Here is a 12,935-nt window from a genome sequence, read left to right on the forward strand (position 1 = left end):
CCACAACTGCACTGCCCCAGCCCTGAGCTGGGTTTGTGTCACACCTCGGGCAGAGCCAGCACTGCAGAGGGGTTCAGCACCCTACAGCACCACAGCCAGGCATCCTTCTCAGGCGTGGAGAGGATGGGGAGAACGAGGGGTTCATGTTATAAATATAAAATCTGCTACAAAGAAAAGACATATATTGTACATCTTTGACCCATATACACAAGAACACAATATACACACAACGCCTCGGAGGAGTGGGGACGTTGTCAGGAGGTTTTTGAGAGATGTTGCTCCCCTAGCAGCACCCCCTCTGTGCCTTCCCCACAGCTGCATGGGGCTGTGCCCACAGAACATCAGTCACCAAGCGTTCACCAGGCTGGCACACGTCACTGCAGGTGGCTGTGGATGGATGTGGCCCCGCCGTGCCTGCCCTGCTGCCCTGGGGAGAGGTAGGCCAAGAGGGTGGACACGAGGAGGGAGGGCAGGCACAAGGGACTCTCTTGTGAACCCACAAAGTGCTTGGGGGGGTCTCTGGCCCCTCGGAGCGAAGGGAGGCCCTGAGAGAAACTTCTTGCCCTGGCACCCTGGTGGGGAAGGATTCTGCGGCCAGGCAGGTCTCTGATAAGGCATTTTCATCTGGGACTTGGCGCAAACGTGGCAGAGGAGAGGAGAGGAGGGAGCAGATGGGGCAGGTGGTGCAGGGCAACGGGAGGCAGCAAAGCTGACGTGGTCCCAGCCAGACAAGCCCAGGACAGGGAGTGGAGAGCACAGGAGGGCTTGGTCTCTGGCTCAGTTTATCTGTAAAGCTTCCCCCGTGTTCTCTCTCAGCCCCTCGCAGCCTCCCTTCTGGCGTGAGCCACCAGCACGGAGTGAAATACTGAGAGTCCTCAAAATGGCACATCCAGGCGCATGGAGTGGCAGACAGGCACACGTTCAGAGTTAAGACAAGAGTTCAGGTGAGCTTTGTACAGCAAAGAGCAGCTGCTGGCTGGAGTGTCCGAGGAGTTGGGATGACAAAAATGCCACAGTGATCAGATCGGGCCAGGACGAGGGGCGGGCACGGCAGAGGAGCAGTGTGGGCTCCTATCGGCGGTAATGGTTTGGGGCATCTGCAAACATGTACTTGAGTCTGTAGGCTTCAGCCAGCAGCAGCCCAATCTCTTCGTTACCCCAGTGTATCGTGGGCAGGTTCTGTAGCAACATCAGAAGGCCCTGCAAGAGGGGAAGATGCTCAGTTTGGAGAGGCTGAAGGCAGAGCACAGAGCCAGTGCTGGCCTGAGCAGTGGCAGCAGCGCTCAGGAACTTTTGCTCACCACACTTGCAGGTCTGAAAGGCTCAGGGACAACATCAAGATGTGTTTGGCTCTAGGTCTGAACCAGGGAAGCACCCCAAGCCCCTTGGAACAAGGGTGCTGTTACAGGGTTACAGCTGGACACAGGAGGGCAAACTGGGATCAGAGCTGGAATGGGATGTTGAACCCTCCAACAGCTCTGTGTTCTGTCCTTATCACCAAGGCTAAAGTTACTTCCAGGCAAAGCTCCTGAGACCAGATGATCTTGGAGCCAGCTCTGACAGCTGTCCATGTCCACACTGGGCTCCCAACCACAGCAATTCCCTCCCCTCTACTTCCCCAGGGATTCACCCCCAACCTCAGGGTCTTACTTGGAAGTCTTCCTCATCCAGGATCTCCTTCCGCCACTTGATCAAGAAGGCAGCACAGACGTACAGGTGGAAATGGGAGAATCCTTCTGGCTCTGACTGTGGACAGCAAAACTCTGGGTGAACTCCTGCAGCTCAGCTGGAGAACAACCCCCAGACACAGATATCCTACTGGGCCACCCATCACCCAGCTGGCTGTCAACATCCTGGGCCACTCTGCTTTGTTTCCCCCAGCTGTGCCCGAGGGGACAGGGACACCAGGGCCAGTGCCAAGGCAGGAGGGGGCTCAGCTTACCTGGTAGGTGTCCCAGAGGCGGATGGTGCAGCGCAGGGGCAGCTCCCTCATCAGCAGGTTGTTCATCCAGCGAAAGGCAAACTGCAGGTACTCGACCTCGTACTTCCTAAAGTGATTATGTACCTGCTCTGAAACAGCACATTTCACTTACACACCTGGGCTCACAGTGCCCCAGCTCCTGCTCACAGCACAGTGCCTTTCACACACATTCAGCCTGAGACTTTTTTCTCCCAAATTCCTTCTCTCCCCACCCTGTGCTGTCACCAGGGGGTTCTGGCTGACCCTGCCCTGCTCTGGTTCCATGAGTGTTGTAGGAAGTGTCCACCCCTGCCCTGAGAGCTGTCCCACGGAGGCTGTGACAAAGCTGACCAGACTCCCGTGTCACCTACCATCGATCCGGCTCACCAGCTCCTCCAGGGCTTTCACCTTCTTCTGGATCCCTGGCTGTGCAAAGGTGTAATTGTCCTGTGGGAGAGGCCCTGAGTCAGCAGCTCGAACAACAGCTAGAAATGACCAAACCCAGATCAGCAGCTGGACAGTTGGGGTGAGATTATCATGAGCCAAGGAGCCAGGGCTCTTGAGCACCAGGACTGTGCCTGCTGTGAGTTCCTGGTCAGGACGGGCCCATCTGGACAGCACAGCACCCACCTCCCCAGGATTTCACAGATTAACAGATTCAGTGGACAAACTAAAGTCAGCGAAGTAGCAAAACCTCCCTAAATGCTGCAGCATGCAGAAAACTCACCCAGCCAGGGAGAGGAGACAAACACAGGAATTGCTGTGGCCCCAGAGGCTCACCTGAATCCCATCCAGCAGCTTGCTCATGCACCAGAAGCTGTCGGCCTCGATGCTCCGTAAAACATCCTGGGACAGGTTTGTCACATCAAAGTTTTCCACATCCTCCTCTGCAAAACAGAGAGGGAAGAGCATCAGGGAGATGGGGGACACCAGGGACATGGGGCAATCCCAGGGGCTTCATCAGGCCAGAGCTTTGCAGCAGGCACTGCAACACTCCCCAGGTCAGAGATACAGGTCTGGCCCTGCTGGCTGGGCTGACCCAGCAGTTCCCTCCCTTTTCTCCCTGGGAGGAGAGCACCCACCACGCTGCTGTCACACCACTACACCAGATCAAATAACAGGGCTAAGCTGGCCCATTTCCAGTTTCAGAGGCTCAGAAATCCTGGCAAGCAGCCAGGGAGCAGAGATACAGCAAGAGGTGAAAATACAACTCCAGCCAGGCCCAGGCACTCTGAAGGAAGAGCACATCATCCTCTTCTCCAGCAGAGCAAGTTCTCCTCATGCCAGCATCTCACACCACTTCAAATCCCTCGGTCAGGAGTGCTCAGAGCAGCAATTGTCACTTACCAACGTGCTCAGAGAGGAACACAACAAAGAAGGGGGTGACCAGGTCATTGATGCCCTGCACATAGCCGCTGGCTGGGTGGCGAATGGCCCAGATAAACAGGATTCTCTCAAAAATCTGGGGAAGAACCAGGGAAAGCAGGTACCTGCATTAGCCATGCATGAGGGGAAGGCAGAAAAGCATAACTGCTGAGCTCAGGAGTGCAGAGCATGCACTGACAGGCTCTTCTGTAGCAGTAAGGCAATGTTAGAAGCACAGAAGCCCTAGGAGAGACTCTGTGTCGTGCACAGATCCCACATGCAGGCCAGCCAAGGCAGTCCAGGCTCCTTATCAAAACCTCTGCCTGAAGAAATGCAGACCCAACTGTTCAATACCCAGACACCTTAATGTCCACAGGACAGGGCAGAGCAGCCTCCTTGGCTGAACATCATGTGGGAAGATGAGGTATCACCACAGAGCAGGAAACTTCCCAACAGGGCAGCCTCCCTCAGAGCCACCAACCTTCCCAGACTGCCCCAACCCCCTGGACACCATGTTCTGACACACCACACACACTCTGAGCTTGTTTCCAGAGAGGACAAGTGCCCACACCTCCTGGCCACCTCTTGAACCCATCCCAGGGTGCTCCCATAAAAGAGCTTTTGAAGCAAAACAGAAGTGTTCAGTTCAAATGCCTTCAATTTGTCTCAAGAGCTTCAGGTTTTTTACCAGCTCTTGGCTACATCTTGCCAAAGCAGAGATCATCTCATAACACCCAAGCTCCAAGTCTGCTATCTTTCAGAAACGTGGAACAAGACCAGACAGTTCCAGGAGGTATTTGCATCAGGAGCTGTCAGGCAGGGAAGTTTCCCCACCGAGTTCACTCCCTAGGAGCAGTGCTGGCCCCACTCCACACACACATCCCATGGCAGTGCAGGGCTGGAGCTTCACCCCCCTTACCTCCTGCACGAGGGGCTGCTGGAAGAGGGGAATGAGTGGGTTGGTCCTTGGAATGTCAATGTGGATCTGGAAAAGAAGGGGGGTTACACACACCAGCTGTGCTTTCCAGGGGCACAGTAACTTGTCACAGGTTAACAGAGGGGAATCCACCATGAGTGCTCCCCCAGGCAGGAGCTGACAGGCACAGTGAGGGCTACAGATGACAGCTGCACTGAGAAAATCATCTGCAGTCTGCTCTGCTTAGGTGCAGGCAGGTAGTTCAGAGCTGAAATTTTCCTAAGTCAGATCAATTTAGGAAAAGCTTAAGGACAGAACCACGGTGCCTTTTCCCCAAAGAGAAGACTCCTCCTATCTACAGCCAGAGCAAGTCCTGGCATGACCCCACCCATGGGGACAAGCAGCAGCAGGAGGGAGGGCAGGAGGAGGCTCCCACCTGTCTGTAGGTGTCCTGGTGGTGCTCCTCGTTGCGGGAGTCGTAGTACTGCTGGATGAAGCCGAAGTACTCCTCCCTCTTCCTCTGCAGGGTCAGCTTGCGGCGCTCCGAGTTGGCGGGGAGGTAACCCTGGTTGGGAGAGCTCAGCTCAGGGCACAGCCTCCTCTCCCTCCTCAGCACCCTGAAACGCTGCCAGCTGTGCACCAACACCAGGCACACAGCCCAGGAGCTGGGGAAAGAGCTTCGATGGAATTTGGCCTTCCTAGCCCCTGAGCTTGGAGTGACCCAGCTTCATCTAAAGGGAGTGAAGCGGGCAGTGCCCACACCAGCCTGGGCTCTGAGCTCCAGAGGATGCAGCAATGGCACCCCCTGACCAACCCCTACAGCTCACCTGGAGGCTGGGCACTGAACACACAAGCAAAGCAGAGGGACACAGGCAGGGCAGGAGCACAGTCCCTAAGGTGGCACAGCTCTGGTACTCACTGACAGCAGTCTCCACGTCACAGGCCGCACCTCTCGGGGCACACCGGGCCAGCTGCACTTCCTCAGCTCATCTGCAAACGGACAGTGGTGGCAATGGATTAGATCCTAGGCACGTCCAGCACCACTACACCTAGAAGGAGAGGAAAGCCCAGTCTGCTCCTGCAGGCTCTGGAGACAATCAGCCTCCAGGAAGGCTCCCACACTAGCAATGACTGGGGATGTGGGTCTGCTGCAGGGAGAGTAGAGGTGATTTCAGCCCAGCTCGGGGTCACCAATGTGCCAGGACCTCAGTTCTCATGCAGAGACAGCCCCCAGTGACCCCAACCATCATGGGCAAGGTGGAGAATGATTAGGGACAGACAGGGAGGGGCTGGAGGACATCACCATCTGCCAGCAGGGCGATTCCTGCAAGCACCCATCTGGCACAACTGCAGGCAGTGATTGTTTCCACCCGAAGCAGACCTGAAGCAGGCAGCAGCCCCTGTGCCCTGCCCTGCCCACCCTCAGCGTGCCCCACTCACCCAGGTCGGTGTTGTGGCTGGAGAGGAGCTGCCGGAACTTCTCCAGGCGCGTTTTCTCCCGCACGGTCATAGGGGGAGCCCCGGAGGCGTTTTGGTCGGAGATCCGAGCCACGAGGGGAATGACGGGCCGGAGGGGCAGGGACTGCTGCTTCTGCAGGGGGCTCCGCACACAGGGCTCCTCTAGCAAGGACCAGAGGCTGCACTGAGCTGGGCACGGAGGTGCCACCTCCCCAACCCCAGCTCACCCCAGAGCCACTGTCAGACACTGCAGATTTCACCCTTCTGTCCCTCAGAACAGCATCACTGGCCCACTCCAATGGATCAGCACTTCACAGGCATCTGTGGAGCCTCTTCCACCACTTCCCCCCATTTCTACCTCCCTTCCTTCCTCCTGCATCCAAACACCTGGCTGCAAATGGACCAGACTTCCCTCCACACGTGGGTAGGACACAGGAGACAAGGCAGAACTAACATTTAGATCTGCTCTGTTCACCAGATCCAAACACCAACCAAGCTGACTGCCAGTGCAGAGAGAGGAGCTGTCAATACGACCTCACCCAGACCTTTGCTAAGGGCAGCACAGATCTCAACACTGACTTAGCACCCAGAGCATGGAATACTCTGGGGCAGACACTGAGCAGCTGAGGACACAAGCACTAAAGCCAGGCCTCTGAAAGTGGCTCCCTGGAGTACAGGATACCAACAGGAAGAAAAAGCCTCTGTTGTGCTTACAGGCTGTGTCACAGCCTCTTGCCCACACTGGGAGTAGCAACGAGCAGCTCAGTTGAGTGGCCAAGCAAGAGAGCACTGGAGCAGGAGCTGCTCCTGAGGGTGGCTCTTACCAGAGCTCCTGGAGAGCTGGGCCTCGCTGCTGGACTTGATGACCTTGCAGTTGGTGGGCAGGTCCCCGAGGGCCGGCTGGCACCGCTCGGGCTTGGCCCGCAGCTTGCTGTGGTTCTCCAGAACCTGCGCTGCCGTGGCCTTGGCCACTTTAGAGTTCAGGGTTTGCAAAGAGGACGAGGAGGAGGAGGAGGAGAAGTCCTCGTCTTCGTCATCGCCGATGTCCCAGGCGTCGCTGGTGCTGCGGGCAAACTCGTGGAAGCTGGAGGCCTTCTTGCTCTTCATGGGCAGCCCGGCCTTGGAGCGGTCCTTGATGAAGCTGTGAGCAGAGAGCAGGATCAGAGCCCTGCTGTGGGATCCTTTCCTTTCTCCTTTCCTTTCTCCTTTCCTTTCATTTTCCCTTCCCTTTTCTTTTCCCTTCCGTTTCCCCACACCCTCGCTCCCATCAGCCAACCCCTTTTCCCAGGTTCCCTGTTCCTCCTCCCAGCCCCAGGGCAGATGTTCAGTCTCTCTGGGCTGCCTGCTCTCAGCAGTGGCTGTCTCAGGCTGCTGTCACCGCACTCTCTGAGGCCACAGTGGCAGCACACAGCTGGACAGGTGCCAGCCTGCCTGGCTCAGAAGGGCGAACGGGAGACAGGTACAATTCCTCCAGCTCTGCCTTCGCCCACCCTACACAAAACAGGAAGATTAACACCCAAAAAAGGTCTTACAGCCTGGAGAGAGGCATGTCACAGGCACACAGAGCAGGTCTCCTTCCATGGGCGCTCCCAAAACAGCTGCAGTTGTTCCCAGAGCAGCCTGGGTCTTTCCTCAGGCACAGAAGGAATTTACTCTTAAGCTACAGGAGCCAAAGTCCACCACCTGCAGCAGGGAACCTTCCCCACTACCCAGCACGGGACAGGGCCAAGGAGACAGTTCAGACCAGCAATTCTGCCTTTTCCTGCTGCAGCTCTCCAGCCTTGTAGCAGCTGGGCAGCTTTACCTCCCTTTCCTTAATTCCTCCAGCTCCAAAGAGGAGCAGAAGGAGCAGACACTGCTAAAAGAAATCTGTTTCCTTTGATGTGGGTGTTACTGTATGGATTTGTGGCCATTAAGGGCAGCAGCAGATAAGCTCTCCCTGCAAGCTTTCACAGAGCTCAAGGCAGCACCACACCCCTTGCACTGCTGTCCTGCTCTGTTGCAGTATCCCGGTGCCAGGGATGCTGGAGACCTCCAGGCCCTGCAGGGCTGCCAGGCCTGCTGGCTGCAGCTCCAGGAGACACACACTTACTTCTTGGTGAGCCGGGAGTCCAGTGGAGGATGCTGTGCCCCATAGACAGGCTGAATGCTGCAGGAAGGGGGAAAGAAAAAATCCAAGATGCTGTAAAAAGAGGTCCTGCAAATAATCTCAGCCTAAACTGGGGTCATGCTTCCTGCCTGCTATCAGGAGCTGAACAGAAGCCCAAAAGCAGCTTCAAAAACCTTCTAAGTTACACGCCTTAGATCCATAGTGCCACATGCAGATGAAGATTTGTTCTTTGCAGTAGTAAAGAGAAGTTTTGTTTAAACTCTTAGGTCTGGTCCAGCCTGAGCTGGGATTTGAGCTCTGCTCCTTCCTGCACCACCAGCTCACTCCGCATGTCCAGGTGTCTCTGCTGCACACACTGACGTTTGTTCTCTTCTCCAGTTTGGGGAGCTCACCCTGCCAGGCCCTGTGGGGCAGGGAAGGACCCCAGGCAGTGACACTGGGGCTCCTCCACAAATGCACTCGAGGCTTTGAAGCCCATGCTGGCTCTCAGGATCACAGCCAATGCCACGGAGAAGGAATTCCTGGTAACAATACGTGGTTTGACTCGGGTCCAAATCCTGGTTTAATCAATTACTTCCTATGTGGCCTGAAATGAGTCACCACATCTTGGTGCCTGGTTCCTTGGGACTCATGGGACAAGGAGCCTGAGGGATCCAGGCCCTACCAGGGCAGCATCACCTCCGAGAGGAGCTACTAAAACCACGTTCATGGCTGTTCTTCCAGCCTCTGGAGGTGAGACGGGATCCTGAGTTATCACCTGCACTGGAGGGATACTCACAGCCACCCCACCCTGGGAAACAACCTCTGGAGAACAAGTCCTGCAATGCCATGGCACACACAAAGGCCCTTTCAGAGCTGCCACACAAGGAACAGGCTCCTCTTGGGTCAATAGAGCTGGCCTGGTTTCCAGGAGCTGCAGATGGTGCCCGGCAGTAAAAGCAGCAGGCCCAGCCATGGAGGGGAGGGATGGCAGCCTGCTGCAGCTGGGAACAAGCTGAGGATGCAAAAGCAACAGGTCCAGCTGGCAGGGGAGAGATGCAGAGAGCCAGGGGAGGGCTGGAAACAACCAGAGCACAGAGAGATCGGGGGGAGCTGCCCAGCCAGGGTGGGCTCAGCACTGCAGGGGCTGCCCCTCGTGGCTGGAGCCCTCCCTGGGCTTACCCACCGAGGATTAAGCCCAGCACAGAGTGTGATGAGCAATGAGCACCTGCAAGTCAGGGCTGCAATTCAGCACCGGCACCTCCACGGGCGGACATAGCAAAGAGATGATGGGGAGTGAGAACAAGAAGCCCTCCAGGTCAGCATTGCTTCCCAGGGACTGTGGCAGGACAGGAGCCAGCAGAGCCTCTCCCATGCCCAGAACCAAGCTCAGAGTCCCAGGATATCCAGGCAAGGCTCCTCCTGCCTGCCAGGGGAGCTGCTCTGATTCAGTGGAAGGTCTGGGCTTCACAAGACCAGTGAAGGATGTGTCAGAGAGAGGAGGAAACCCTTTCCTGGGTTCTGAATCAGTGTGTGACACAATGGCAGAGGGGCCCCCCTGCACACAGCTCTTTCTGAAGTCTCACAAGCCAGACACTCCCCAACAAGAACCTCAAGCTGTGCTCTCAGCCTGACTGGATGAGTCCCCAGTTCTGTCCCAGTTTAATCTCCTTGGGACAGGCATTTCCTGCTCCCTGGATGCTCAGTGACCAGTGGTGTGAGGGACAATGGCTGTGCTCCCTGTGTGACACCTCCAGGACCATCACAGGGTGTGGGTTATGGACCCTGCAGCAGAGCAGAGCCATGAAACAGCACTGCCCCTCTGGACACACAGCACATTTAAGGCTGTTCCTCCCCTTTAAAAACAGCTTTTCAATAACCCCAGCAGACCCTGGCTGCCCATCTCTCTAAAGAGCAGGGAATAAACAACACACCACAGAGGACAACATGCCAGAGCACTCAGCCAACACATCCCTAGAAAATTACCAGGCAGAGAATTCCCAGTGCAAAAAACCACAAGACAGCACTGGAAAAACAAAACAGCATTTACCACTTCTAAACTTCCACCTAAAATCCACCCTAAATCTACAGGGACCAAAGGCTCTTAAACTTTATTAGCAAATAAAAGCTAATACAGCTAAGTGACCAAACACACAAAGTGTCATGGAAAAGGAAGCTAACACAGTATCCAAGTCCCTACAAAGCTCCCTCTGCCAGATTGTCAGGGGAAAGAAAGGAGAGAGCCAAGAATCTGCACAGGAGGGTCTCTCAAAGCTCAGACTGAAGAGCAGAAAGGGAGGTTGGTGCCTGGTGCAGGACATCCCACCTGCAGCCTGGGGTCAGGCTGAGGAGCTGTGGGTGCCTGTCCCTGCAAGCAGGCAGCACTGAGGAGGAACAAGGCTCCTGGTGCAGGATACCTGCCAGGCAGGCAGGCAGGAGAACGGGAGAGCTCTGCCAAAACCTTCCCCCTGCACAGCGGCTGGGGCAGGCCCGGCTGCCAGACCGGTTCACCTGGTTTGGGCCTCCAAGGAAAAGCTCAGAAATCACCAAAAGGAGAAGAGAGGTGCTGTCCACGACCTCCAGCTGAGAGCAGGGCTGACACCGTCGGGTGAGAGGCAGGAGCAGCTGGGAAATAACCCAGGGAAAGCACAGGAGTGTCCTCCCACAGGGGCAGCAGAGGAGGAACAGAGAGCTCCTTGCTCTCCCTCTGCTCACACACACAGGGATTGTCCAGCCAACCTGAAGGAGCTGCACAGTGACAAGCACACGAGTGAAAACACTTTAGAAAGAGATATTTAACTGGCCCAGCAGGATTTAAAACCAACTAAGCATTTCAGACTGCACCCATACCCCAGGAGGTAAAGGGCAGGGTTCAGATAAGGCAAATGAGAGCAAAAGTGAGGAGCAGCAGGCAGGAAAAGCACTTGAGAAGCCTCCAGAGAGGGGCTGATGCCCTTTTCCATGTCAGCCTTGCTCCCAAGGCAGTGTAGGGAGCCTCTCCTTCATCAGCACCAGCCTCTTCTTCCTAAATACCATGTCCATCACACATTTCACTTGTTTCTCCCATCCCTGAGAGGAACCAGGGCATCACACCGGAGGAACGGAGGCAGGGAGGGACCAGCAGAGCCCCCCCAGTCCTTCCCCTTGAGCAGGAGCGACATTCCACACAGGAGAGGGGAACGGGGCATTATCAGGGGACACCCCTCTGGGACAGGGCTGCTGCCAGCCAAGGCGACACCTGTCAGGACTTTGGGAGGATGAGTTTTCTCAGTATCTGTGGAAAGGAACACGGCCCAGCCCCGGCTCTGAGCACACCCCCAAGAGGCCTCCATGGCACCCCGACCCCTCACCCTGCCCGCCATGGGGCACACAGGGGTCCCCGCAGCCCCCACAGTGCCCGCCTGGTCCCACAGGTGAGGGAGCAGCTCTGACCCTGCCCTTGTGCCGCTCACACCGAACCTTCCACAGCAAAATGCCCGTCCCGCAGCCCGGGGGGCCCCGGCACCCCCTATTGCAGGGAGGAACCCCAGCCAGCTCAGCCCCGCAGCCGGGACAGATCCTGCGGGTACCCCCGAGCCTTACCGGGGTACCCTCAGCCCCGATCCCGGCCGGGTCATCGCCCCTTCCCCGCCGGAGCTCGGGGGGCGCGGCCCTCGCACCCCTTCCCGGGGCTCACCTGCCGGGCAGCTTGGCGCTCCGCTTCCAGAACTGCCTGCCGCTCTCGGCCGCCATGGCGGAGGGCGGGGCGGGCGCGGCGGGCCGGCCAGCCCCGGGCGGGGAGCGGGGACCCCCGGCCGGCCGGCCCCCGGCGCGGCGCGGGGCGCGGAGCAAGGCGCGGCCCCCGCAGCCGCTTTAGGCCCGCCCGCCCGCAGCCCGCGGCGCCGCCATCTTGGCTCCGGGCGGGCCCAGCGCCGCCATTGGCCGCTGCGCGCGAGGCGTCGCGGATCCACCAATCGCAGGCGGGCACAGCCGTGACGTTTCGGGGGCGGGGCCTGCTACGCTGGAGGGGCGGGAGATACCATGGGGGGCGCGGGGGGGACGCGGGGCGGCACCACCCGGCTCCTGCCGGGGGGGCCTGAATGAATGACATTTTCTGGGATTTTGGGATTTCTGCTTTTCCAGGGAATTCGCGGCGCGGTTTCAGCCCCGCCCTGGATCCCGCTCGCCTGTCGTGGGGCGTTTTAGGTCCGGTGAAGTGGCTGCTTTAGTCTGACACAGGAACTGTTCAGACTTTTAAAATTAAATAAATTAAAAATTGCCTCCAGGCAGCGTGGCATTTTCTGCACCAGACGCTATTATTTCTCTTCTTTTTATTTATAGTGCATAAAGCCCATAAATAGTGCTCCGGATTGGAGTAACACCTCTCATATTATTACTATTATTCTCCACCTCACTTTCTCCCATATGGAGCACTAAAGAATAATTATTAATGAGTAATTATGCAAATATTCTATTGCATATGCAAATTAGGGGATAAAATATTTTCCTTCTGCCACCCTACAGCAAATAGCAAAGACCTGCAGCACATAGAACTGCAAAAAAAGAGCAAAAATAAATGAAAAACAAACACAAATACATGTATAAAACAGAATGTCATTGGAAGACTCAAAAGCTGAACCACAAGTCAGGGTGGGATTTCCCCTCCCTAAAGCTTCCTCTGTGCTTCCTGCATCCACGTGGCCCTGCAAAGCCCCACAATGGATGGATGTGCTGCCTGTAAATATTTACCTATTGCACAGCCCTTCCCTCAGGCTCCTGAGGTTCTGACTGGGGACACACCTGCAAATCACTCTTTATTCTTACACAGATCTTAAAACCCAACTCCAGTTCATGTTCTGCACTAAACCAGGCTCTTGGTTGGCTTTCAGGGCTGTGAGCCAGGTTTTACCCACAAACATGCTGCTGTTCTGGAAAACAAATGCAATTTATTATTGGATGTTTCCTTGACCCCCCATTCCAGTAACATGTTTAAAATATGGTATAAAAATCATCAGGTGCTGTAGAAACCGTTGGCAATGATGAAGTGCTTGTCCTGCAGGTTTATTTGGACATTTTGCTATATAAAAATGTCACCTCCTTTTACATCTCACAACTTCTCCTTGCACATAAAATAGCTGTAAACAATTTACTACCAAAAATTCTTCTGC

At 56.1% G+C, this 12,935-nt stretch overlaps 1 protein-coding gene across 2 annotated transcripts; it reads right to left on the reverse strand.

Moving 5' to 3' along the window:
- Positions 1–165: 165 nt before the first annotated feature.
- TBC1D22B (TBC1 domain family member 22B) lies at positions 166–11,721 on the reverse strand. Of its 2 annotated transcripts, XM_074528004.1 has the most exons (13): positions 11,465–11,720; positions 7,792–7,848; positions 6,524–6,840; positions 5,682–5,861; positions 5,161–5,231; positions 4,678–4,806; positions 4,245–4,310; positions 3,308–3,422; positions 2,741–2,847; positions 2,332–2,407; positions 1,943–2,070; positions 1,651–1,746; positions 166–1,200 (listed from the first exon to the last, which is right to left on the reverse strand). In XM_074528004.1, the coding sequence occupies exons 1-13, from the start codon at positions 11,518–11,520 to the stop codon at positions 1,072–1,074; spliced, it is 1,527 nt and encodes a 508-aa protein (XP_074384105.1). In that variant the 5' UTR covers positions 11,521–11,720; the 3' UTR covers positions 166–1,071. The 2 variants fall into 2 exon arrangements, with proteins under 2 accessions (XP_074384105.1, XP_074384106.1); XM_074528005.1 differs by lacking the exon at positions 7,792–7,848 and having other exon boundaries at positions 11,465–11,721.
- Between the last annotated feature and the right edge of the window lie 1,214 nt (positions 11,722–12,935).

This window comes from Zonotrichia albicollis, chromosome 28 (genome assembly GCF_047830755.1).
Source record: "Zonotrichia albicollis isolate bZonAlb1 chromosome 28, bZonAlb1.hap1, whole genome shotgun sequence".
NCBI lineage: Eukaryota > Metazoa > Chordata > Aves > Passeriformes > Passerellidae > Zonotrichia > Zonotrichia albicollis.